The sequence below is a fragment of the Capsicum annuum genome, chromosome 4, assembly GCF_002878395.1.
Source record: "Capsicum annuum cultivar UCD-10X-F1 chromosome 4, UCD10Xv1.1, whole genome shotgun sequence".
Lineage (NCBI taxonomy): Eukaryota > Viridiplantae > Streptophyta > Magnoliopsida > Solanales > Solanaceae > Capsicum > Capsicum annuum.
Genome location: NC_061114.1, coordinates 8498261 through 8522779, shown reverse-complemented (window position 1 = coordinate 8522779; position 24519 = coordinate 8498261). Strand labels below are relative to the sequence as shown.

At 34.2% G+C, this 24519-nt stretch overlaps 3 protein-coding genes and 3 non-coding genes across 9 annotated transcripts; 5 read left to right on the top strand and 1 right to left on the bottom strand.

Annotated features, from left to right (window-relative positions):
• Positions 1 to 827: 827 nt before the first annotated feature.
• LOC107868343 (origin of replication complex subunit 1A) lies at positions 828 to 8720 on the top strand. The gene is made up of 16 exons (XM_016715011.2): positions 828 to 1882; positions 2246 to 2381; positions 2756 to 2908; positions 3008 to 3148; positions 3239 to 3390; positions 3473 to 3572; positions 3692 to 3814; positions 3889 to 4050; positions 4135 to 4192; positions 4281 to 4459; positions 4608 to 4722; positions 4875 to 4945; positions 6318 to 6413; positions 6657 to 6733; positions 7178 to 7261; positions 8267 to 8720. The coding sequence occupies exons 1-16, from the start codon at positions 1095 to 1097 to the stop codon at positions 8328 to 8330; spliced, it is 2499 nt and encodes an 832-aa protein (XP_016570497.1). The 5' UTR covers positions 828 to 1094; the 3' UTR covers positions 8331 to 8720.
• LOC124898346 lies at positions 2816 to 2893 on the top strand. The gene has a single exon (XR_007055318.1). It is a non-coding gene; the product is annotated as a small nucleolar RNA snoR28 (small nucleolar RNA).
• A 1248-nt stretch (positions 8721 to 9968) lies between the features above and the next one.
• On the top strand, positions 9969 to 10041 carry TRNAF-GAA. The gene has a single exon. It is a non-coding gene; the product is annotated as a tRNA-Phe (tRNA).
• Positions 10042 to 11011: 970 nt separating this feature from the next.
• TRNAG-GCC lies at positions 11012 to 11082 on the top strand. The gene has a single exon. It is a non-coding gene; the product is annotated as a tRNA-Gly (tRNA).
• A 470-nt stretch (positions 11083 to 11552) lies between these two features.
• Positions 11553 to 14000, bottom strand: LOC107868344. 2 transcript variants are annotated; one of them, XM_016715012.2, is made up of 3 exons: positions 13622 to 14000; positions 12696 to 12915; positions 11553 to 12208 (listed from the first exon to the last, which is right to left on the bottom strand). In XM_016715012.2, exons 1-3 carry the CDS (start codon positions 13883 to 13885, stop codon positions 11766 to 11768), a joined length of 927 nt encoding a protein of 308 aa, XP_016570498.1. In that variant the 5' UTR covers positions 13886 to 14000; the 3' UTR covers positions 11553 to 11765. The 2 variants fall into 2 exon arrangements, with proteins under 2 accessions (XP_016570498.1, XP_016570499.1); XM_016715013.2 differs by having other exon boundaries at positions 13660 to 13994.
• Positions 14001 to 20075: 6075 nt separating this feature from the next.
• LOC107868345 (serine/threonine/tyrosine-protein kinase HT1) lies at positions 20076 to 23925 on the top strand. Of its 3 annotated transcripts, none has more exons than XM_016715017.2 (5): positions 20076 to 20231; positions 21088 to 21131; positions 21435 to 22341; positions 22570 to 23025; positions 23393 to 23925. In XM_016715017.2, exons 3-5 carry the CDS (start codon positions 21628 to 21630, stop codon positions 23657 to 23659), a joined length of 1437 nt encoding a protein of 478 aa, XP_016570503.1. In that variant the 5' UTR covers positions 20076 to 20231; positions 21088 to 21131; positions 21435 to 21627; the 3' UTR covers positions 23660 to 23925. The 3 variants fall into 3 exon arrangements, with proteins under 3 accessions (XP_016570503.1, XP_016570501.1, XP_047267696.1); XM_016715015.2 differs by having other exon boundaries at positions 21371 to 22341; XM_047411740.1 differs by lacking the exon at positions 20076 to 20231 and adding an exon at positions 20586 to 20690 and having other exon boundaries at positions 21371 to 22341.
• The last annotated feature ends 594 nt before the right edge of the window (positions 23926 to 24519 follow it).

Sequence of the window (24519 nt, the reverse complement as noted above, 5' to 3'; positions counted from 1 at the left end):
TATATATATATATATAATTCTAACTTTTTTATACATAAAATATTAATTATAATCTACTTTTGAATACTTTTTCAACTAGTTTTAGTAATTTTCAATAATTTGAAAGTAGATGTAGATATATATTGAAAAAAATTTAGGCCTTTAAGTTGTAATATTTATCCATTAATTGCTAATTAAATGATCGAAAATTCAATATAAACATAAAACCTAAACTTTTCACTCTTTATCTCACTTTTTAGTTTTAATTTTTAGTTTTAAGAGAGTTTTCCGCTCCTCCTTTTTTCCTAATTATGGTTTTTCATTAGCACATGAGTGAAAACATATTTGATCTAGTCTTCGATCACAATATAATTGTAAAAACTTAAGATTATAAAAAAAAAAAAAAACCGAAAACCCAAAAAAACCGATTAAAACCTAAGCCGAAAAAACCAATTTTATGTTGGTTTGATTTGGTTTATAGTTTTAATAAACCGACATGATTGATTTGTTTTTTTTTAATAAAAACCAAATCAATCCGACCTATGTACACCCCTACTTTTGATGGTCAAGAACAACATCCTAAGCCAAAAATTTCACTAAGATTCAAATACGAAAAGTAAACACATGACAAAGACACTGATATATTTTCCATCGAAAGAAGTTCAGATGAGCCTCCTTAACTCTACCTAGTTTCTCCCTTAGATAAGATTGCGCACATCCTAGACTTCACTTATAGAATCACACTATACCTCGTTGTCTTTTCGTTATTTTTAAAAACTTGTATTGGACCAAATGTGTGCAATATAAGAAACTAACTATCATAATATCCTATTCTTCAAACCCAAATATAAACTAATATGGACCAAAGTAACAAAACATAAAACTTCATCTACTTCTAACGGTCAAGTACAACCTCATAAGCACAACGTACAACTCATCTTAGCTCCCATTTTCCCTTCTTCTTCCATTCATTGATCAAGAAAATACCCAAACCCCATTGACAGAGAGTATAAATTTGCACCCCATTTCTTCAATATCTTCGTATTAGAAGCAAATTCAGTCCAAGAATCTCGAAAAAATATTAGTTTTTTCGAGTTTTTCTTGAAATCATTGGAATGGATTCTATCGAGACTATGTGTCCAACGAACAAATTGAAGCGACCCCTTAGTACAACTCCAGTTAAGGAGCAAAACCCATATCCCAATTTTGATTCTTCTCCAGTAGATCCCATTTTCCCTAAAACCCCTAAAACCCTAAACCCTAATCGCCGCCGTTCCCTCCGCCTTACCTCCACCCCTCAAACCCCACCCCCTGTATTATCTCCGGCTTCTGATCGATCGCGTAAGTCTTTGAAGTTCTCCAGTCCCAAGAATGGGGTCAAGAATGGGAGTAGGACTAGTTTAGTTAAAAGAGGGAAATGTAAGGGGAATGAGGTAAACCCCGTGTCGACCCCAGGGCCCACGGAGACGAAGAGGAGGAGGAAAGACAATGTGGGTGTTGAGAAAAGATACGTTACGAGGGGTGTGAAGAAGAGGGTGTATTATAAGAAAGTGGTTTTTGATGGGGGGGAATTTGGTGTAGGAGATGATGTGTATGTGAAGAGGAGAGAGGATGTTGGATCGGACGATGAGGATCCGGAGGTTGAGGAATGTAGAGTGTGTTATAAGCCAGCAGGGAGAGTGATTATGATTGAATGTGATGAATGTTTAGGAGGATTTCATTTGAAGTGTTTGAAGCCACCTTTAAAGGATGTGCCTGAAGGGGATTGGATTTGTTTGTATTGTGAGTCGAAAAAGTTAGGGAAAGTAGTGGAAATGCCCCTGCCACCAAAGGGGAAGAAACGAGTAAGGACTATGAAGGAGAAGTTACTCGACAGTGATTTGTGGGCGGCTCGTATTGAGAGGTATATGAACTTTGTATTTTGTAAGTTAATTGTAGAGGGAAGGGTGAAAAACACACCTAAAGTATCTCGGTTTTTTGAGTTTCATACCTAGACTATCACCAACTATTTATCAATACACACCTAAATTATTTTAATTGTTCGAATTTCATACCTTAACGTTCAGGTAGGAAAAGTGAATGATTAATAGTTCACGTGTGTTTTGATAAATAGTTGGTGATAATTTAGGTATGAAACTTAAAAAAAACCGAGATACTTTAGGTGTGTTTTTCAGTATTCTCTTAAATTTAAGAACTTTTTGTGGTTCCTTGGATTTTGCATGTCAAAGGTTGTGATGTTTGGTTAATTGTGATATCAATGTTATAGTATATGGAAAGAAGTTGATGGTACCTATTGGTTCCGGGCACATTGGTATATTATTCCTGAGGAAACAAATGCAGGAAGACAGCCACATAACTTGAGGAGAGAACTTTATCGGACTAATGATTTTGCTGATGTTGAGGTAATATTGTGGTATTCTCGTTTCTGTCTTTACAATGTAATGATTTTCACTGTGGATGTTATATGCTACCTATTTTGCTGCTTGAGGAAAATATCCTTTACTTGTTGATTAGTAACATCCCAAAAGCAAAAGATAGGTGCAAATATATTAATCTACCATTGGGTATTGTTCTTGATAGAGTTCTCCAAGAGAAAGTGGAAAGATTGCTTTTTGGGTTTGGATGTTATAGCCAATTTTGTGGTATAGGACTCAACCCAACGGAAAGAAGCCTAAGCTTCAATTTCTCAGCTTATTGGGCGGTCCGATACTGATTGAATATGTTATGAGTAAGTAACCATTATATTTGTTAATAAAGGCCTACGGTTTATCTGCAGATGGAATCTGTCATCAGGCATTGCTTTGTTATGTATCCAAAAGAATTTGAGAAGGCGAGAAATGAAGGAGATGATGTTTTCCTTTGTGAATATGAATATGACATTCACTGGCATAGTTTCAAGCGCATTTCTGAGATTGAAGATAATGATGTGGTATGTTCTAAAACAATTTTTGATGATATTTGTGGAACCTTTTGCTGCTCATCACTGATGAAATATTTTGCAACTATAAGCTCTCTTCTCATTTGATAGGATGATAATGAAGCTGAGAACGACGCGGATTGGAACTACTGTGAAGATCCAGACACTGACGTGGATGATGGTTTAGAATATGAATGGGAAAACCAAAGTAATGCATTAGCCAGACCATCTCCAGCTCATCCATTGGCTGCGGTATACAACTTGTTTCTTGACAGATTCATTTTTCACTTCTTCATGTTGCCCTAAAGGAGAAAGCTAAGTAATTTGTGTAAAAGAGTGCAGAATTCAAGAAAGGGACGCTTTTTTGGACTACAAAAGATAGGTGTGAAGAAGATACCAGAACATGTGAGATCTCACAAGCTTACTGAACTTGAGAAAGCAAAAGCAACCCTTTTGCTGGCAACGTTACCCAAGTCTCTACCTTGTAGGACTAAGTATGTCTTTCCTGAGGTGCAATCTTTAATCTTCATGCAATTCGCTCGGTATTTATCTTACAAACAAGTGCGTCTTTTGCAGAGAAATGGAAGAGATAACTACATTCATAAAAGGTGCCATATGTGATGATCAATGCCTGGGTAGATGCCTTTACATACACGGTGTTCCTGGGACAGGAAAGGTATGTATTGGCTTAAGAGAATACGGTTGACGGATAACGTAAGGCTGTAGTATATCTTCTCTATGTTTATGCTGGTCCGACATTACTGATTTGTTCCTTTTATCTTCACCATGATGCAGACAATGAGTGTATTAGCAGTAATGAGGAGTTTAAAGTGTGAAGTTGATGCTGGGAGCATCAAACCTTATTGTTTTGTGGAGATTAATGGCCTAAAATTGGCTTCGCCCGAGAATATTTACAGTGTAAGTATGAAGTTCAACCTCTGGTGATGCAGAAATATCTTTGTTCTCTAAAATGTTTCTCTCAACTATTTCAGGTTATTTATGAAGCACTTAATGGGCACAGGGTCGGTTGGAAAAAGGCTCTTCACTCCTTGAATGAGCGGTTTTCCAGTGGTGCTATATCTAACAAAGAGGAGAACCGGCCTTGTATTCTACTTATAGATGAACTTGATCTCTTGGTTACCAGAAATCAAGCGGTAAATGATGCATTCTTTTATCCACCATAGTAAATATCGAAAACAGCAAACTGCTTATGTATGACTTTTTTCTTTTAATTCCAGGTTTTATATAACATTCTTGATTGGCCTACAAAGCCGAATTCCAAACTGATTGTTATAGGTATGTGCACAATTTGCTGTCAATATTTTCTTCCTTCTGTATTAGTTCTTACATGTGAAGATAAAATGGTAACTTCTCTCACCAACAGGTATTGCAAACACTATGGATCTTCCGGAGAAGTTGCTTCCAAGGATTTCAAGTCGTATGGGCATTCAAAGACTTTGCTTTGGTCCCTATAACTATCAGCAGCTTCAAGAAATTATTTTAACTCGTCTCAATGGAATTGAGGCCTTCGAAAAACCTGCAATTGAATTTGCTTCAAGGAAGGTTGGTCCTTCTGTGGTTCATCTCTACAAGGACTTTGTTTTTGTCAGTTGATTCTAATCATTCCAGTCAGATACTTGAGCTTGTGTGCTGTTGCGAATGTGATACTTAAGTTGATTATTAAAGCAATGTCCACTTTACACAAATGCAGGTGGCAGCTGTTTCAGGTGATGCACGCCGTGCACTAGAAATATGTAGGCGAGCTGCAGAACTTGCAGATTATCGTGCTAAGAAATTGCTACCAATTCCCGATTCTGCTGCAGCAGGTGAGCTGATTCTTGAATGTAGACATTACTGGCAATAAGAAATACTTGTAATTGCATTAGAAGGATATACACATTTGTTCTGACTTTGAACATCTGTAACATCCCTAATGGTTTTATACAGATTATATATCTATGTTTGCTGTATCTTTCAGGTAAAATGCTTGTCAGAATGGCAGATGTTGAAGCAGCCATTCAGGAAATGTTCCAGGCTCCTCATATCCAAGTGAGTCCAATAGGGGAAAACCCTGTGGTGTAATTCAATATCCATTATTAGTTAATGGGGACATATCTTGTTCGATAATAACCAAGAGTCCACTTTCTTTTTATCTTCCCTTTTTTGTCTCGCCACTACTCTCAATCCCAAACTAGTTAGTGTTCGCTTCCGGGGGGGGGGGGGGTTTGCCAATGTTAAAAATAGTTAAATTTTCTCCGCTGCTTGTTTTCTAAACCAAACCACCAAGTGTAGACTTGGTGTTGAGTTTGGCATAAACCCCTATCCATAAATATAAAGCAAAAGTTACAAGAAGGCGGATATGACAAAAGTCACAAAAACCTTCCAATACAACGTGAGAAATGATCGAAGTCATTCTATATAGGATATGTACGCAGCTTCTCAGGTATGAGCGAAGAAGCATTTTTCTTTTTTGATAACCGTGGAGTTTGGCCAAGAGAGAAGAAGGATTTTTGGCTTCCACAGTAGCGGGGCACCGGTGAACAAACACAGTCCACTAGTAGTAAATCTCTGATTTGCTGTGATTGGACGGTCGAAGTTTGTTGAAACTTTGGGGAAAGATGTGTAACTTGAGCTGGTGAGGAGGTTTGATTGTTTAGATTTGGCCCCTGTTGGCCGAGAATATCAGTTCCGCTGGAGGTTGACTCACGGGATAATTTATTTAGCTGATTCGTGGAGTTATGGTTTTGAGAGATGGAAGTACTTAAGGATGGTGAAGAGAAGGGCAGATTTTGCTTAACCGGAAATGGCAGATCGGAGAGCTTATAGAACAGCTGGGTGGTTTAAGGAGATTCTGTGTGTTTTCATGGTCTCTGATCTATATTTTGGGTTGAGTGCTATGAAGGTGGATTGATCAGGGGGGCTGGTGGTGTGTGTTATCTAGGTGTTCGTCAAAGAGATCTATAGGTAGCATAGAGAATTTGCCCGAGAGAGCAGCAGCGAATCTAGGAATTTTGCTAAGGGTTGTCCAAACTTTAGTATATATCTCTGAAAAGTTGTTTTTGACCCTATACGACAAGAAAGGTATGAGGTTGAAGAAAGTTACTGTAGCTACTTTTCTCATCTGCTTCACCAAAAGTTCTTCAGGTGTGTCCAAATGGATGTCTCCAATATATTATAACCTATTAATTGCAGGAAGAGTGGGAATATCCTATCCTTGTATGCACGTAAGTTTTGAAATGAATTTTATCAAGGACTTGTGCTGACCATCCCGTAGTACAAAATGTGAATTCCAATAATTTCTTTGTGAAATCATGTTAGTACTAGCTCTTTTTTTTCCTCTATTGTTGATTCATAGTGATGCTGTAGCAGATGAAGGATTTTGTTTTCATAGTGCTTGCGTCTAATATTTCGTTTCGTGTAGGTGATGAGAAGCAGCTCCAAGCTGAGTAAAATCTTCTTGGCAGCTATGGTTTATGAGGGTCATAAGACGGGGATGAGCGAGACCACCCTTGACAAGGTAGTTTCCTCTCTTCTACCTTTTCTACTTTCACCTGCCTCTTGCGGCATTTATGATTTAGTGATGTATCATGTATCTGTTGTAGTTAAAAAACACAGATTAATTGATTCTTTTTTGCTTTTCAACTTAAAGTGTTTCCGCTTGAATTGTACACTTTCTTGCACACGTATTATAATCTTCTGGCCTATACATTAAATTGGTCGTTGTTAATGTTTTCTCCCTAAACTAATTTTCTCGTTGCAGTTGGCAGTAACTGTTTCCTGTCTCTGTACAAGCAATGGCGAAAAATTTCCAGGATGGGATATGCTTTTAAAAGTTGGGTAAGCCACAATATTCTTTAACTTCTTGAAATTATCAAGCAATTAATTCTTAACCTTGGATTAATGAAGTCCCGGATCCTTGTTTCGTTGGTGTGTATATTGTGAGCTGCAATTCCTGATTTCTTAGCATAACTTTGGCTGTCGTCGTAACAGCTTAGTTCTGTGTTCTGATTATCCTGTTCTCATAATGTTGTGAAATAGATTTAATTGTTGATATCGATAACAAGAAGATGCCAGTGAATGGTGAGGGGAAATCTATGTTGCTCGGACTCCTCAAAAATGCCGTGGTGCGTGTCGGATCCTCCAAAAGTTTTGCATTTTCGGGGGATCCAACACGTGTGGCAGCATTTTTCAGAACCCGAGCAACATATCCGGAAATTCTTTTTCATTTCGTTAGTTATCCTACTTATGTTATTTGTTTTGTTTTGTTTTGTTTTGTGACAGATGCAAGCTTGGTGAATGCAGAATACTTCTATGTGAGCCTGGAGTGAAACATAAATTGCAAAAGTTACAGCTCAACTTCCCAAGGTAAGCTTCTTTTATGAATCTCTGAATTCAAACCTTATACCGAATTTTCTCTTTTAACTAAATGTAGTTATAAAAGCTAATCGCGAGTAATCAAAATGCATAATCATGCATGCCCCCAACGTGCTAACGATAACGACTTTTTAATGATAAAAATAACTGCTACCCCTCAGTTCCAAACACGTTGGGGCAAGTTTTTTGTTCTTTGAAAGGTCCATCTACCGAGATATTTGAGAAAGAAACTCATCCTTTGACTAATGAGAATTTTAATTGGTAATTTGCTGTTCATCCATGCCGTCCATGCTTGCCTTGTTTATCGGAAGTCTACGCTAAGTTGGATTGGGGTTCCTCAACATTATTAAGCGTTGAATTGTGCGACTTAAAGTTTTCAACGCGTGCCTGATTTTCTTTTTGGGGCCAAGTGTGTTTTGGTTATATATGATTGCAAGACTTGAATTCAAGATCTTAATTGTGAGAAACCATCTTAGGAAAGCTTATACTTCTGTTTATATACTACGATCTTCACTTAGGAAAGCTTATACTTCTGTTTATATACGACGATCTTCAACGTTAAGACCATGGATGGCTTTATTAGGAAAGAAATGTTTCGGAGAGGATTAAGGATGAATAGCTCTCAACTCTTTCCGTAGATCGTATGTAGTAAACCTTTCATTCTACTAATGATCCTGTGTATGATGTTGGTAGTTTTAACTTTTAAGTCGATCAAAAATAGCCTCTTGAATTATTGGCTTTTTGAAGAGATTATTGTCAAGTGGAGCTCTTTCATCATACTGTTAATCCTGTATTTTGTTCGTGTTACCATAACACTTGATGCCAGAACCTCTGGCAGAAATGCAAGGTTAGGCTGCGTATAATACACCCTTGTGGTGTAGTGGAGCCCTTCCCCGGATCCTGCGCATGCGGGATCTTTAGTGCATCGGGCTGCCCTTTTTACCTTAACTCTTGCAATGGTTGCTTTGGTCCTGATTCGTTGCGTTTTTGTTGCAGTGATGATGTTTCTTTTGCACTTAAAGACAGCAAGGAGTTGCCGTGGTTGGCTAAGTATTTATAACTTGTGGAACATTCAAGGGTGTGGCTTAGCGATCGATCAATGAAGTGAATCGAGAACTGTGAGGTTTCATGTTCACGAGGCAAAAACACTAAGTGATCTCTTCTAATCCGTCCAAGCTTCTATAGATCTCTTACACGATACCTGTGTTGATGCGCGAGATAAGCAGATATCTGGAATTAGTCGAGATGCTCGTGAGCTGATCAGGGCACCATCGTTTAAGTTTGATTACATCTCTTATTCTTCAGAAGAACAGATGTGTTTTCCTTGTGTTATCTATGAACTTGTTGACATTATTTCACATTAACGTATACGATCGATTTTAGCCTTGTTATCTATGAACTTGTTGACGTTATTTCACATTAATGTATACGATTGATTTTAGCCTTGTTATCTATGAACTTGTTGACGTTATTTCACTTTAATGTATACGGTCGATTTTGGCCTTGTTATTTATGAACTAGTTGACATTATTTCACTTTAATGTATACGGTCGATTTTGGCCTTGTCATCTATGAACTTGTTGACATTATTTCGCTTTAATGTATACGGTCAATTTTGGCCTTGTTATCTACGGACTTGTTGACGTTATTTCACTTTAATGTATCCAGTCGATTTTGGCCTTGTTATCTATGAACTTGTTGACATTATTTCACTTTAATGTATACGGTCGATTTTGGCCGTGTTATCTATGAACTTAAGGGCAGCCCGGTGCACTAAAACTATCGCTATGCGCGGTGTCCAAGGCCTTGTTATTTATGAACTTGTTGACACTATTTCGGATTTTGGCCTTGTGGTTAATGAAAATGTACCATTTAAATTTATGTCATTCAAAATGAAAGCAACTAGACCAAACTACTATATAGGCCCCTCACAATTTAAAGCATGCTAGAAAATAATATAGGCCCTTATCAATCGATAGGACGACTAGACCAAATTAATATTTATATGCCCTTGATGGTAGGATGTTCAGACTAAACAACATGACAACATATTAGAACCAATAACAACAACAACATATTCGGTGTAATTTCATCAGTGCGGTCTGAAGAGGGTGGTGTGTATGCTGCCTTACTCCTACCTTGAAAAGGCAAAGAGGTTGTTTTCAATCGATAGACCCTCGATGGTAGGATGTTTAGACTAAACAACATGACACCATATTTTACCAATAACAACAACAATATATTCGGTGTAATTTCACCAGTGAGGTCAGGAGAAAGTGGTGTATATTATGCGACCTTACTCCTACCTTGAGAAGGCAAAGAGGTTGTTTTCAATCGATAGACCCTCGATGGCAGGACGTTCATACCAAAAAACATAACACCCATGTCAAACCAATAACATACATACTTAGTGTAATTCTACTAATGGGGTCCGGAGAGAGTGGTGCGTATGCAGTTTATCCTATGCTGACCATGCAGAGAAGTTGTTTCCAATAAGCCCTCAGCATAAGTAAACACACTGATATCAAACTATCATAGTAAAACATATAAAACACATGCAATTCAAACAGTAGGCCCATTTTTGGGCTGGATTATTATCACAATCTGTTTAGTAGTAATTACTAATAATATAGTAGAAAATAAACAAATTTTATGTAGCATAAATTATATTATTAATATTCCAAGAATGCAAACAATTGCGGGGATAGCTCAGTTGGGAGAGCGTCAGACTGAAGATCTGAAGGTCACGTGTTCGATCCACGTTCACCGCATTTTTATTTTCTTATATCCACTTTTTTTTTAATATAATTATTCAGAGAAGAAAATTATGTTTTTAATTTTATGGTAAATTCCCTTAACAAAAAAAAAAAATTCTCAACGTACTAGTATAAAAGTTTTATGAGGAAAAAGTAAAGCAAAATATTTACCCTATATTAACACATGAAAAAAAGGTATACTAATACAAGCCATCTCAAGATGAATATTGGGAGAATAATACCACAAGAAATAATCCATGACATATTTTCGTGGCTTTTTGCTAAGTCTTTAATGTGTTTCAAGTTCGTTCCAAAATTTGTTAATTCTCTTGTGTTGGAATTGATTTTTTGGATGCTTATGGACGTCGTTCTATGACTCGTCCTGGTGGAACAAAATTATTTGCCCATGAAGCGGAAGTTTTTTATACCGTTGAGCAAAAGGACGATGGAAAAAACTCTTTTCTTCGTATTGAGAATCTTGATAAAGTCTATGATCGCTTGGGCATTACTTGTTTTGAGTGGGTCAATGGCTTGTTTTGCTTTTGAAAGTTTCTTGAGCAATCGATTGGAGTTTGAAATCCCAGTACGAGAGAACTAATATTCCTTCCACACCTATAGATGTCTCTTGAAAGAATTGTTACTATTCATTACGTTATGAACCAGAAGAAAAGAAGTATAAAGTTCTTTTGATGACACCGAGGTTCCCCCACCCACCTTATTAGCTGAGATCTCTGGTTAAGGATGGAGGAATCATATTTATTCTACTATTTATTATTCTCGTTCGGTGTTTAGTATAGATATATCGAGCCTTGACTAATTCGAATTTATACGCTGTAAGATTCATTAATGGGAAAATCGTCTTATTGGGATCCCCCACCCCCACCTAGGATTTGAACCCGAGACATCTGATCAAGGGTGTGGAGAAATCATATTTATTCTACTATATTTTGTTATGTTTCTAAACTTCTATGAAAGTAATCAAAGAGCACCAGTGGTCTAGTGGTAGAATAGTACCCTGCCACGGTACAGACCCGGGTTCGATTCCCGGCTGGTGCATCCTTTTTGTCACCCATTTACTGAGCTCATAAGGGGCCGTCGAGTTATTCTGAATTGATGGATGTCATATTCGTTTATATATATATATATATATATATATATATATATATATGTTATACCAAATTTAGATGTCATACTTGTTTATATGTATGTTATATGGGATCGATGGATGTCATATTCGTTTATACATATATTATTTTGTTTTTCCCCTCATTAACTGAGCTCGTAAGGGCCTTCGAGTCTATTCCGAATTGATGAATGTCATACTCGTTAATACATATGTATATTATACCAGATTTAGATGGCATACTTGTTTATATATATATATGTTATACCAGATTGATGGATTTCATATTCGTTTATATGTATGTTATTCTGATTAATGAAGGTCATATTGGTTTATATTTATGTTAAGGACACATAGTAAAATTTTAATCCTCAATAAAAAATAATATTACCCTGCTAGGGTATACCTCATGAAACAACTCCTTTCATCAAGATAATTATCGAATACAATATAATAGTAACTTTTTTCCAATTGTATAACATCAATTAACAAAACTTAATCACCAAAGGATATAGTGTAGCAGATGGAGCTTCTCCCCCAATCTCGATTTACAGCCTGGTTATGAAAAAAATCCTTGATAGGGAGTGTTATCCCCGAATAGGTCCTATTGGCACTATCACGCTACTTCCACGGCCGTGATGAGAGGTAAACTTGGCAAATTCTCCAACAAATCGACCGTGAGCATGGAAGCCCTTGGCCGTGTAGGCGGACGGCTAGGGTACTCGTCCACATCAGACGAGTACAACAACTTGGCCGCCTCCACACGCTCGCGCGATTTGAGCCATTTCGCTTGCATGTATTTTTGTTTACGCCACGGTCCAATGTGCATTTTCTTGTCCTTCATGCATTTCTTGGATGCCTCACACAAAATCTTGATCAACGATAGTAATCTCTCGATTTTTCCAACGAATACTTCTGGTAAATTTTTTACTAATCGATTGTATTCTTCACATGCTCGTGCTATCTCAAACTCTGCTCGAAAATTTAACTCGATGATAACTCTTACTTCTCCTTTTTTAGGATTTGATGAGTCGATCACATCTATGAATGTATGTTCACCTATATAACATGATTACTAAGATCGTTAAATTAAAGATATTCAAGATTTAATATATATATAGAGAGAGAGAAAAAATACTCATATTAATACTAGTATGGTTTAATTTAATTTTATTGAATTAAAAAAAAATGTCTGATATGGTCTTGTCATACAATTTGTCCTTGATGGATAGCCACAAATTAAACAAGTCATTTTCCATCTGAATTAAAAATATCAAAACTATATAATTGGTTCATTACCATACACTAAAAGAGATTTTTTTTTTTATATGGATGTCATTATCAAAGATATAATTATTTATTTTGATATACAATAAGTTAAAGCTCTAGATGTAGATATTAAAGTTGTCATTTTATACACTATTATTAAAAGATTACAAATCTCACGTTTTAAGAATGTCGACATGTAGATATTCTTTTGACTGATTATATAAGAATTTCAATTTTTTATCGACTATCACTACATATAACTTAAAATCTTAATTACCTGATGGAATATCTGAAGAGTTCTTCCATTTCGACTTGCAAATTGCAGGGTTGAACCCTACAATTTGCAGACGGTTGCAAACCGCCTTCATGAGGCAATCCCGGCAGCCGTCATCCGCCGGACTCCGGCAACGGCATGTAATTCCATTTGCTTCTTTTATTGTATCTTTTGTAATGCTTCGAATTTGTGATTCTAAAGTAGTAGTTCGGTATAGTACACCCTGCATTATAAATAGTACACTTAATTAATTATGTATAAATTAAAAACAATAATAGCATTTAACTTCTATATGTTGATAATATAACGAGTGGATTAATAACACGTCCTACGCAGGAGTAATGTAAGAAATAATTACAAATTCAATATCATTTAGGTACGTAAAATCTAAATGGAGCTACAATTCTACTTATGAGATTCACCGGAACACAATAATTCTGACTCAAATTCTATATTTATATATTTTTTTAAAATCACTTAATATCACACTAAAATAAATGGTAAGTAACATGCAATAATGAGTGTAATGATGTTGTTTACAAATTAGACTTAACGGATTGGAGAAAATCAAGGAAATAAAGTCATTAATAATAGTTATTATGACTAACAAGACCTAAATTCTAAAAAATTACTCAAAAGGCCTCCTTTTTTACATTTAATTCAGTTCATTTCTTTTGTTAGTCGTTGACCAGAAAAATTGCAATCGCTATCTTTTGAGTACTCATAAGATAAAACTCATTATAATATAATAGCGCGTAAACTAATACTGAAGATGAAAACCACATGACTAGATATAATTGGCTCTCTACGACAAGCTCGACCGACAAAGTATAGGGATTGAGAAGTTTCATTGATTCAAAATCACATTCATTAAAAAGAAAAAGAAAGTTACCAAAAGAATAAGAAAATAATTAATATATTAAACTTACTTGTAAAAGTTTATGTTGAGTTTCCCAAAATTGATTACCTTCAACATTTTCAGATTCTCCATTTTCTTCCTCATCCTCATCATCCTCCTCGTTTTCGATACGAAAATCGACATCGATAATTCTCGGCGATTCGTGGTCGAAAAAACCAAACACTGTATCCAAAATATTCATCGATAAGGGGTCGCCGGAAATCGACACAAATTCAGGTTTATCGCACGTTAAAATGCGATGACCCATTGTTCTCCTAGCCATAATTCTAACCATAATATCTATAATTCTCTAAATAGAGCTACATATATATAATAAGAATTAAAAAAAAAAAAAAAAACTTACAATTTTGTAATGTGACTAAATTTATTTTTGGAAATGGATATATATAGTGCCAATATTTTGGGGTGTAGTAAATTAAGTTAAGATAGTCATAATTGGTAAGACGAAAACAGCAAGGATCCACGTCAGTCCGTGTCTTTTATTTTTATGATTTTATCTTATTATATTATTCCTATATATATAAAAAAAAATTGAAATTACCTAGTTTAATTTCCTGGATATACCGAAATATCTTATATTGTCCTCCTCCTTATAATTTTTCGACGAACGAATTTCAATTAAATGTGAGGAGCCATAATGATCTAAGAGCGGTCAATTGAACGTCTAATGCAGGGGCGGATCTAGGGTAAAAAATGTGGTGCTTTGCATCCGTTAAATATGATATAAAATAATTATAATTATAAAAAAAAATGTATTAAAATTAATGTATGATGGAAAAAAAACACTCATGAAACTAATAAGATAACTGGGTACTTTGATTTTCAGGCGAAATTGATATTAGTACGCGTGTTTGAATATTATGAATGTAGAGGCAAAAGAAGCTTGACTATAGAAATTAATCATAAATCCAAAAGATATTATCAGTGTTTAGTAGATTTGGTCAAGATCGATAATATAAAAAAGATTACACGATTAAATTGAAATAATGTTATATGTTAAAAAAAACGTGTGGTTGATCTTTTCATGTCTATCCAAAAGAGTGGGCCCGTCATGTTTTTTTCACCTACCGTACTACGTCATTTATGTAATCATCACTCAGTGTTCGATACTCATTAGTCCCAATAAATTCAAAATCACACCGCGGTCCGCGTAAGGCCATTAGAAAACAATGAATGCCTTTCTATCTAATTGTTAACCCCAAAACTTAAATTCGAAATGTAAGGATAGAGACATCTCGTTCATTCGATCAGATCATTTATTAATTTTTCTACCTACAAACTAAATTTAAAATGTAAGGATAGAGAAATCTTGTTCATTCGATCAAATCATTTATTGATCTTTCCACCTAGCAAGCTAAATTCAAAATGTAAGAATAGAAAAATCTCGTTCATTCGATCAAATCATTTATTAATTTTTCCACCTACAAACTAAATTCGAACCATAAGAATGAAAAATTCTCGTTTATTCGATCAGATCATTTATTAATTTTTCCACCTATAAACTAAATTCGAACCATAAGAATGAAGAAATCTCGTTCATTCGATAAAAAAGATTATTGATTTTTCTACCTAACATCAAATTGTTGGATGCCCCACTAGGTTTTTAGTAGGGTTTTTGATAATTGACGTGTGAATCTTATATATATATTGACGAAATTGTCCATGGATAAACCAGAATATCCAGATTCTAGAGTACAATATGGGGGGTATTATTGGAATTTCCATTGTACAATTATTTGGTTCTAGTCATTCAAGAATCAAGATTAAATTGATGAATAATTAAAGATAAAGAAGATCTATCATTTTCATAATTCATTGTCCTGTCCTGTCCTTGTATAAAAGTTTTTAACTATTTTATTTAGAGAAATAGGCTTAATTATGTGATTAATGTAGGTTTCAATTTTCTTCTTTCAAATAATTTAATCATGCAATAATATCACATCACGATAAAAATATCTTTATTTTGTTATAGCCTAATAGTTGATATAATCGGTTAGTGGTTCAGCGAAATGAGTATAAAGATGACAAAGTGATAGCAAGGGGACAGACGTAGTGCCTTTGCCTGTCTACTTGATCGATATGGATGAAGAATAGTTAATCTCTAAATAAGTCTATGAGGCGATATATAGTTAATGTGAAACGTAGTTATAGCCTAACAATTGATATGATCGGTCAATGATTCGGTGAAACGAGTATGAAGATGACAGAGTGATAGCAAGGGGGGACAGACATAATGTCTTTGCCCGTCTACTTGATCGATATGGATGAAGAATAGTTAATCTCTAAATATGCCGATGAGGTGATATAGTTAATGTGAAACGTAGTTAGAATTCTAGCTTTACGGAAGTCGAAAATGTGCCATACATTGGTAGCTTTTAAGATTAACTATGTGTCATCCATAAGGCATAGTGATTCACGTAATGGTATGAAATCTTTTGAGCAAAATTGTGAAAATTTGATTAAAAAGGAATAATATCACATCATGATAAAAGTTTTTTTTTTAGCTTTATTAAAATTGGTCTTTTTGTGGGTAATTTAATTATTTTCAACTTTAAAATCAACGAAAATTTTAGTTATTAATTTTTTCACTTGAATTACGTTAAAAAAAACTAATATTATCATACCTTTAATGTACTAAAATCGATTAAGAATTTACCTCATATAAAATTTTACTAATTTATATGAAAAATAGTTTTCTAAATTCCTTCCGACGTAAATCATATTGAAGCATATAATTCTCTATAACAATTAACTTTATTATCGCATCACGAAAATGCAATTTAAACTTGATCAATCAATATAATTTTTGAGAAAAACAAACTAAATTATCCTAATTCCATTGTAAAGTCATGAGGCGAGAATTATCCAAAACGTGGTATTGAATTTCAGCCAATACTTCAAGGTTTTCATGATTCTTAATTATGAGTATCGTTAAAAGATCTAAGTTTTATTAAAAAGATCTCTTTGGGCTTTTGGGCTTCTCTTTTGTAACATTTTATGGGGCCGTTTGATATTTTGGGCCTATTATATGAACGTATAAGTGAGGACTTTGGGTCAGCCCAATATTGAGTTTATAAAAGACATGGGGTGGGGGGGGGAGGGGGGTTCAAAGGCGAATCTAGATGGATCTAGACTTAAAGTACTAGATACTCGATTCAAGTAAATTCAATAATTTTTGCAAGAGGGTTTGAAAAGAACAGTGAACTAATCGGGTCAGTGGAAGATTGACGATAGTCAACAAACACCGATGGGATTGAAATTAAAGCATGCTTCAAAGAGGAGTGGAGGAGTTAAACCAGGTCGGATCGGGTTAAACCCATCCTTTATTAATGTTTTAATTAAATTAATTAATTAAAAGGAAAGTACCCAACACGCATTGAGTAATAGTGTAAGGTTGATGAAAAATAGGTCGAAAGCGTAATTAAAATAGTCTTAACAACTTTTGCGGGGAAATAAAACACCCGTAAATTAAAATATTTTTTTATAAATTCGGAACAACTTTCATTTTAATATCCAAACAATCATTTCATTGCATGTTGTACAGAATTGTGGAAAACATTCTTTTGAATATTAAAGAACATATGTTCATAAAATAATAAATCCATTTGACCTTTTAAGAAAAACATCAGTTAAATATAATTAAAAGAAGTTGACAAAGTATAGTTCTTTTTAAGTTTGAATATTTGCATAACAATAGCGGTCAAATGTTGTTTTGACTTTTGAACATCCAATCATGTGGATATTTTTGACTTTGTCAATTAAAGCTTTTAACTTTGGAAATGAAAGATAACACTAATTTACCGATTAAAACTTACACGCATTTGATATATAAATCAAGTTAATACATGCATGACATATATTTAAATTTAGTGTTCATTTACTTAATTTAATCGCTTAATCATGATAAAAAACATTAATTTCGAAAAGCTTGTAATGATCCATAATTTCATATAGAAAGAATTTGTACCTTTACTTTTTTTGTTTAATCTCACGACAATCTGCAACTACTATAACCTCTATCACAACTTCTGCTTTTTAGGTAATTATTTTGCGATGAACACTTTGTATGCATTAGGTAAACCTTCCACTGTATAACAACCTACAAACCGCATAAAGGGGATGTAAACCGTACTAGATAAACTTTATGGGAGAGGGTAGGGGGATGTAGGCAAATTTTTACAAATTTATAAGTAAAATTTTTATAATAATATATGAACTAATATATTACAAATAAATAGACTAACATTTTATTAGCTAGAAATGATCGTTACTTCTATATATAATAATATTAAATATGAAGTTAAATGCTATATGTCTTCTTAAGAATAAAATAATACACTAAAAATAATGAATATGCAAAAATAAAAAATATAACTCAAAAGTATAATAATACTAATAATTATCACAATGTGTATATGTATTTAAGATCTCTTATTAATATTTGACTTTAAATCACTAATCTTATCGATACGATTCAATTTCCCTATTAATCTTTTACTAGTTTAAATGGTCAAACTTAATATTTCCTTAAAAATAGAAAGATGTCATCTATCTCTAACACATTAATACTATTTCTTAATATTGTACTTTGTTCATACACATAATCGTATTTTAACATAAAAATAAGATAGTAATAAAATAAAAAATATCTTAGTCTTCCTTAAAATCATACGTATTATAATAATTCTTAGATTGTGACAACTATATGCTTCCCACCTAATTTTCTTAATTTTATTTTCAACTTTTGCACTTTTCTCCTCCTTTTCTTCAACTTATTCACATGATTCTTGGAAATACTTGGTGATCCATTAAATATTTAAAATTCTTTTCAATTTTGAATAAACTTTAAACAAAAATCCATCAAAGGGAATATACCTTTTTATTCATTTATCAGTGTATTTGTATTGAGATAGAAGAGACATGTAGTTATTAATTAGAATCATGCAAATATTAATACAATAATAATCATTTTCTAATCAACAATTGAACAATGCACCGAGTAAAAAATTAAAAATAATAATAATTGATTTAATAAAATTCTACTTTAATCTTTTCTAAAAAAATTTAATAAAAATCCCCCCCCTCCCAAGCTCCCACCCCACCAATCAAGATAGTTAGAGTCCAATGTGAGTATCAGACATCGAGTAAAAAATTAAAAAATAATAATTAATTTAATGAAAATTCACCCACCCACCCCAAGAATCTCACCCCTTCCCTCCACCAATCAAGATAGTGAGGCTTCAATGTGAATATTTGACACTTTCATAGATTGGTTATTCCTCTTCGTTCGTATCTCTTTTTCCAATTTCGATGTAAGAAATTAAAAAGAATAATATTGATTTAATAAAAATTCACCCACCCACCACACAAATCTCTCCAATGTGAGCATCATACATCCAGTAAGAAATTAAAAAAAAAATTAATTTAATAAAAATTCACCCACCCACCCCAAGAATCTCACCCCCTCTCTCCATCAATCAAGATAGTCAGGCTTCAATGTGAATATTTGACACTTTCATCAATTGGTTATTCCTCTTCGTTCGCATCTCTTTTTCCAATTTCGGTATAAGAAGTTAAAAAGAATAATATTGATTTAATAAAAATTCACCTACCCACCCCACCAATCTCTCCAATGTGAGTATTGGACATCGAGTAAGAAATTAAAAAAATAATTAATTTAATAAAAATTCACCCACCCACTCCAAGAATCTCAACCCCCTCCCTCCATCAATTAAGATAGTCAGAATTCATTGTGAATATTGGACACTTTCATCGATTAGTTATTCCTCTTTGTTCGTATCTCTTTTTTCAATTTTGGTATAAGAAATTAAAAAGAATAATACTATTGATTTAATAAAAATTCACCCAACCACCCCACCAATCTCTCCAATGTGAGTATCAGACATCAAGTAAGAAATTAAAAAAAATAATTAATTTAATAAAAATTCATCGACCCAACCCAAGAATCTCACCACCGCCCTCCACCAATCAAGATAGTCAGGTTTCAATGTGAATATTGGATACGTTCCTCGACTGGTTATTCCTCTTCTTTCGTATCTCTTTTTCCAATTTTGATGTAACAAATTAAAAAAAAAAATTGATTTAATAAAAATTCACCCACCAAGCCCACCAATCTATTCAATGTGAGTATTAGACATGAGTAAGAAATAAAAAATAAATAATTTACAAAAGTTTCACCCATCCACACCCAAGAATCTCCCCCCAAATCAAGATAATCATGCTTCAATATGAATATTGGACACTATTATCATTGATTATTCCTCTTCGTTCGTATCTCTTTTTCCAATTTTGGTGTAAGAAATTAAATAGACTAATACTCCATTTAATTAATAAAAATTCACCCTCGCACCCCACCAATCTCAACCCCCGCTCGTCATTCAACAAACCCGGGTCCACATCAAAAACTTCAAAAGTACCTAAACGTACTTTCTTTTTGTTTTTATGTGTGAAAACAGAAACCTTTTACAATATGGAATTTTTAGTCATAAGTACATTTTCATTTTGATTTAATTTTTTTGATTTATATAAAAAAATGTTCTTATATTGTGAAAGGTTTATTACCATTTTTGGTACTTAGAATCTGATTTTTGCATTAAAGGGTATGTTTTTTTTTTTTTTTTGATTTTATGTCTCTTTGTTGTTAATTTTTTTTTATATTATGTTTATGATTATGATTTTGTATTGAGGGGTTTAATGGGGTTTGTTAATACATTAAATGATTTTGTATGATTGTGTTTAATTAGTAAATTTGCTGTGTTTTTATCCCTTAAGATTGTTTAGCTTTCTTAGTTTATGAAAATAGAATCTTTATTAAATTTGTTAATTAAATATTTTGTATTTGTATTTGAGGGGTTTATGAGGTTTGTTAAGATTGATATGTATTTGTTTAATAATTAGTGTTAAGCTTAATAATGATTAAATTTGTTTTTTTTTTTAAGATATTAAGATAGGAGGAATTAGAAATCTTATCAAAAATGGAATCTTTATTGAAAAATCCTCTTTTTATATTTTGAAAGATCTACCCTTTTTGGTACCTAGAATTTGATTTTGCAAAAAGGGTAATGTTTGTTTATTTTGGATTTATGATTTGTATTGAGGGGTTTAATGAGGTTTGTCAAGATTGATATTTCTTTGTTTTAATGGCTAAATTAGTGTGTTTTAAAGATTGTTTAGCCTTCTTAGTTTAACAAAAATGAAATCTTTACAGAAAAATCCTTTTTTATATTGTGAAAGATTTATTCTTTTGGTAATTTAGAGTCTGATTTTGCTAAAAGGGTATTTTAATTTTTTTGATTTAAGATAATGATTTTGTATTTGGGAGTTTAATGGGGTTTGTCAAGATTGATATGTATTTGTTTAATTAGCCAAATTAGTGTGCTTTTATCCCTTTGTTGTTTGTTTTATTAAATTTGTGCTTTTCTATTCTGATCTTTTTGTGGTCATGTGATTTTCCAGGATTTGATTTTGTCGTTGAAGAGAGTTTCTTGTGCCGTTTAAAGGTACAAATTCGTTTTCTATCTGATTTGAATGTGACCAGGAGGTCACAGGTTCAAGCCGTGGAAACAGCCCCTTGTAGAAATGTAAGGTGAGGCTGGTACAATAGACCCTTGTGGTCCGGCCCTTCCTTGGCACTGTGCATAACGGAAGCTTTTATGCTCTGGGCTGCCGTTTTTTTTAAGTGGATAATTTTTTTTTTGTTTTGGATCTTGTTTAATTATGCTTTAATTTGGTCTTGAAGGTGGCATTTTTTAAGGGTGTCGATTGCAGTTGTCATTGATCATTTATGGTGTATTTGTACATAGGATTGAAGGTTGAAAGGTTGAGTTGATTCTTGATTGATGGGTTTGAAGAAATTGTCTTTTGAAAACGTAGTGAAACTGATAGGACAATTTGAGGGGATTGTCGAATTGGAACTTCCTCCTGAACTGAAGAAGAAAAAGGAGAAGAAATTCGGTACTTGTTACCAGGTTTTTTAGCCTGATTTAGTGAAAAAATATGGACGAGGAAGCTAATTCTTGGATTAGGCGAACGAAATTTTCTCATACCGTTTGTCATAGGTTGGATGCGACAAGGTTGTCCTCTAGTCCTTTCATTTTTCAGCGTAGAGATATTGCTGGTGCCAAAACTAGACCTAATGGTTCGGATTCAACTGTTAGACAAATTCAGCAAAACCCTAGTACAAATAAGCAGAGGGCTTTATCGCCTCTTCCGAAAACAAAACTTCCTGATACGTTTAAGGAAGCTCGATCTAGTCAGAAGAGATTTTCGACTCCACATCCTCAAAGGAAGGGACACGAGAAGGGCATTGTGGGTAAGTTGTTCTTCAAAGATTCTCATGAAAAGAAAACAGCTATTTCCAGTTCTGCTGTTTCAAAGTCGTCGGTGAAGTTCAATGACAAATCATTGAGCCGGAGTCGGAAAGACTCTGCATGGGCAAAGTACTTTGATCAGAATGGGCGCAGGGTTACGGCCTTAGAAACAGCTGACAAATATACTGTTGATCTTTCCAAGCTATTTCTTGGGCTAAGATTTGCTCATGGTGCACATAGTCAGCTTTACCATGGAATATACAATGATGAACCTGTTGCTGTGAAAATTATAAAAGTACCTGATGATGACGAAAATGGAGATTTAGCGACTCGATTGGAGAATCAGTTTACCAGAGAAGTTACTCTCTTGTCTCAACTCCACCATCCAAATATCGTAAAGGTAGCTAATGAGGATTGGTTTTCTCGTTTGATGCATTCAATTTGAGCCTATTGCATTCTGCATATACATTGGTTACAATATTTGATGGCTTCTGTTTATTCCGTTTTTATTTTAATACATCTGCAGCTGCCTTTTTTATGTTTTAAATCCTTAAAAACACGAGTTCGGCAACTTGTTTTTGTTTTCCATGTCATCTCTGATCTTTTTTTTAATGACGTTTTAATGCAGTTTGTAGGATCATGCAGAAAGACTCCCGTTTTTTGTGTTGTCACAGAGTATCTATCTGAAGGTTCTTTGAGAGCATACCTTCACAAGCTTGAGTATAAGTCCCTAACCTTGCAAAAAGTGATTGCCCTGGCCTTGGATATTGCTCACGGAATGCAATATATTCACTCACAAGGCATTATTCATAGGGATCTCAAACCAGAAAATATACTTATCGATGAGAAGTACCGCCTGAAAATTGCAGATTTTGGAATTGCTTGTGAGGAAGCATATTGTGATCTTTTGGCTGATGATCCCGGTACTTACCGATGGATGGCACCGGAGATGATTAAACGAAAATTATATGGTCGGAAGGTGGATGTTTATGGTTTTGGACTCATTTTATGGGAAATGTTGGCTGGAACTATTCCTTATGAAGATATGACACCAGTACAGGCTGCTTATGCCGTTGTGAACAAGGTATTGAATTTTTTCTTATTCATCTATTCTAGATTCGTGTGATTCTCGGGTATTATGAACTTTATGCTCAGTTGTCATGGCGCACAAAAGTATCAGTGGTTCATACGGTATCTTTTTCCAAATAATTTATGACAGCTGATGCATTTGGAATGTAATGTACACAGTTGTGACCTTGCATGACTGACCCTTTTTGTCCGTATGAGTAGCCGAGAAACAAAATCATGCCCTTGAACCCTGTCTTTCCCCCAGAAAAAGATTAATAGTTTCGTCATATTCTGCAAACAAAGAAGGATTTTTTACCTATGTAAGTCTGCTATTAAGAAACGATTTTGTGTAATTCTAAAAGAATATCTCTGGAATCTTTCAGAATACGAGACCACCTATTCCCAGGGACTGCCCTCCTGCCATGAGAACTTTGATCGAACAGTGTTGGTCTCTGCATCCAGAAAAGAGGCCCGAGTTTTGGCAGATTGTAAAGGTACTGGAGCAGTTTGAATCTTCAGTTGCGCATGACGGAACTCTGAATCTAGTACAAAATTCAATGTTTCATCACAAGAAGGGGTTTCTTCATTGGATCCAAAAACTTGGATCCGCACATCAAAATGCTTCATCAAAGCCTAAGTCCGTCTCATGAGTTCCTGGATTATCTAACTTTGATAACTTCACCAAGTCCCGCTGTAATTAAAGAGGTTTCTATTCCGTTCCGCTATGTTTTTCTGCCTCACCATTATACTAAATGTGTGATTAGGTTGTAGTTGTGAATCGAGGTGAAATGGTCTGTACTTTTTACATGATAGATAACATTGAACACGATCACGAATTTTGAGTGTGATTGCAAATTGCCTGTCTATTGCCAGGAGTAACATGACTGAAATAAAGCTCTCCTTTTCCCCTTTTTAATATTGTATTTGTGTCTTATTTCAATGCTTTCTTTTGTTTGAAAAATTAGCTTTAGAATTCCGATAGGTCAGCGAATTACTGTTAGTACTGTTAACGTTCTATTTCAATGATGTTGTATAAGACATCGGCAGCACACTTCTGATTAGATACACTCTCTTAATGATAAAAATAGAGTGCTTTACTTTGTATTACTAACTTCTCTTGAAAAAATTCCTTTTCCCTCCACCTACGGTGGTTTGTGGTACTTCCGGGCTATCTTTAATCTTAGAATGTGACAAGTTGACATCGAGATTGTAAACGACTTGGTCAAGAAGGAGTATTGGGAATCATCCGACTTCAACATGCTTGAGCGAGAAGCCCTCTACGCTGGTTAGTTCTCTTTCTTCTTCTTGTCTTACTTTTTCCTTCTCTGAAAGTAGGTTTGTTTCTTAATTATCCATGCTAGAATAAGATACCGAATCAATACTTAAACCTCCCCCCTATACAATGAAATCATACAGAAATTTGACAATACCTCTATACTTCAAAAATGTGTTGTTAAAAGCATCCACAGTGAGGCGAGGTTCTGGCGTTTCATACGGCTGAGGCGACTTG

What these genes read in the sequence shown, in the direction of transcription:
- LOC107868344 (XM_016715012.2), bottom strand. Translation starts at nt 13,885, where the DNA reads ATGGTTAGAATTATGGCTAGGAGAACAATGGGTCATCGCATTTTAACG. An exon ending in CTCAACATAAACTTTTACAA is followed by an intron (nt 12,916 to 13,621) that starts GTAAGTTTAATA and finishes TTTATAATGCAG; the next exon opens with GGTGTACTATACCGAACTAC. An exon ending in CTCTTCAGATATTCCATCAG is followed by an intron (nt 12,209 to 12,695) that starts GTAATTAAGATT and finishes CATGTTATATAG; the next exon opens with GTGAACATACATTCATAGAT.
- LOC107868345 (XM_016715017.2), top strand. Translation starts at nt 21,628, where the DNA reads ATGGACGAGGAAGCTAATTCTTGGATTAGGCGAACGAAATTTTCTCAT. An exon ending in ACCATCCAAATATCGTAAAG is followed by an intron (nt 22,342 to 22,569) that starts GTAGCTAATGAG and finishes GTTTTAATGCAG; the next exon opens with TTTGTAGGATCATGCAGAAA. An exon ending in CTTATGCCGTTGTGAACAAG is followed by an intron (nt 23,026 to 23,392) that starts GTATTGAATTTT and finishes GGAATCTTTCAG; the next exon opens with AATACGAGACCACCTATTCC.
- LOC107868343 (XM_016715011.2), top strand. Translation starts at nt 1,095, where the DNA reads ATGGATTCTATCGAGACTATGTGTCCAACGAACAAATTGAAGCGACCC. An exon ending in TCCCGATTCTGCTGCAGCAG is followed by an intron (nt 4,723 to 4,874) that starts GTGAGCTGATTC and finishes TGTATCTTTCAG; the next exon opens with GTAAAATGCTTGTCAGAATG. An exon ending in TCCAGGCTCCTCATATCCAA is followed by an intron (nt 4,946 to 6,317) that starts GTGAGTCCAATA and finishes CGTTTCGTGTAG; the next exon opens with GTGATGAGAAGCAGCTCCAA.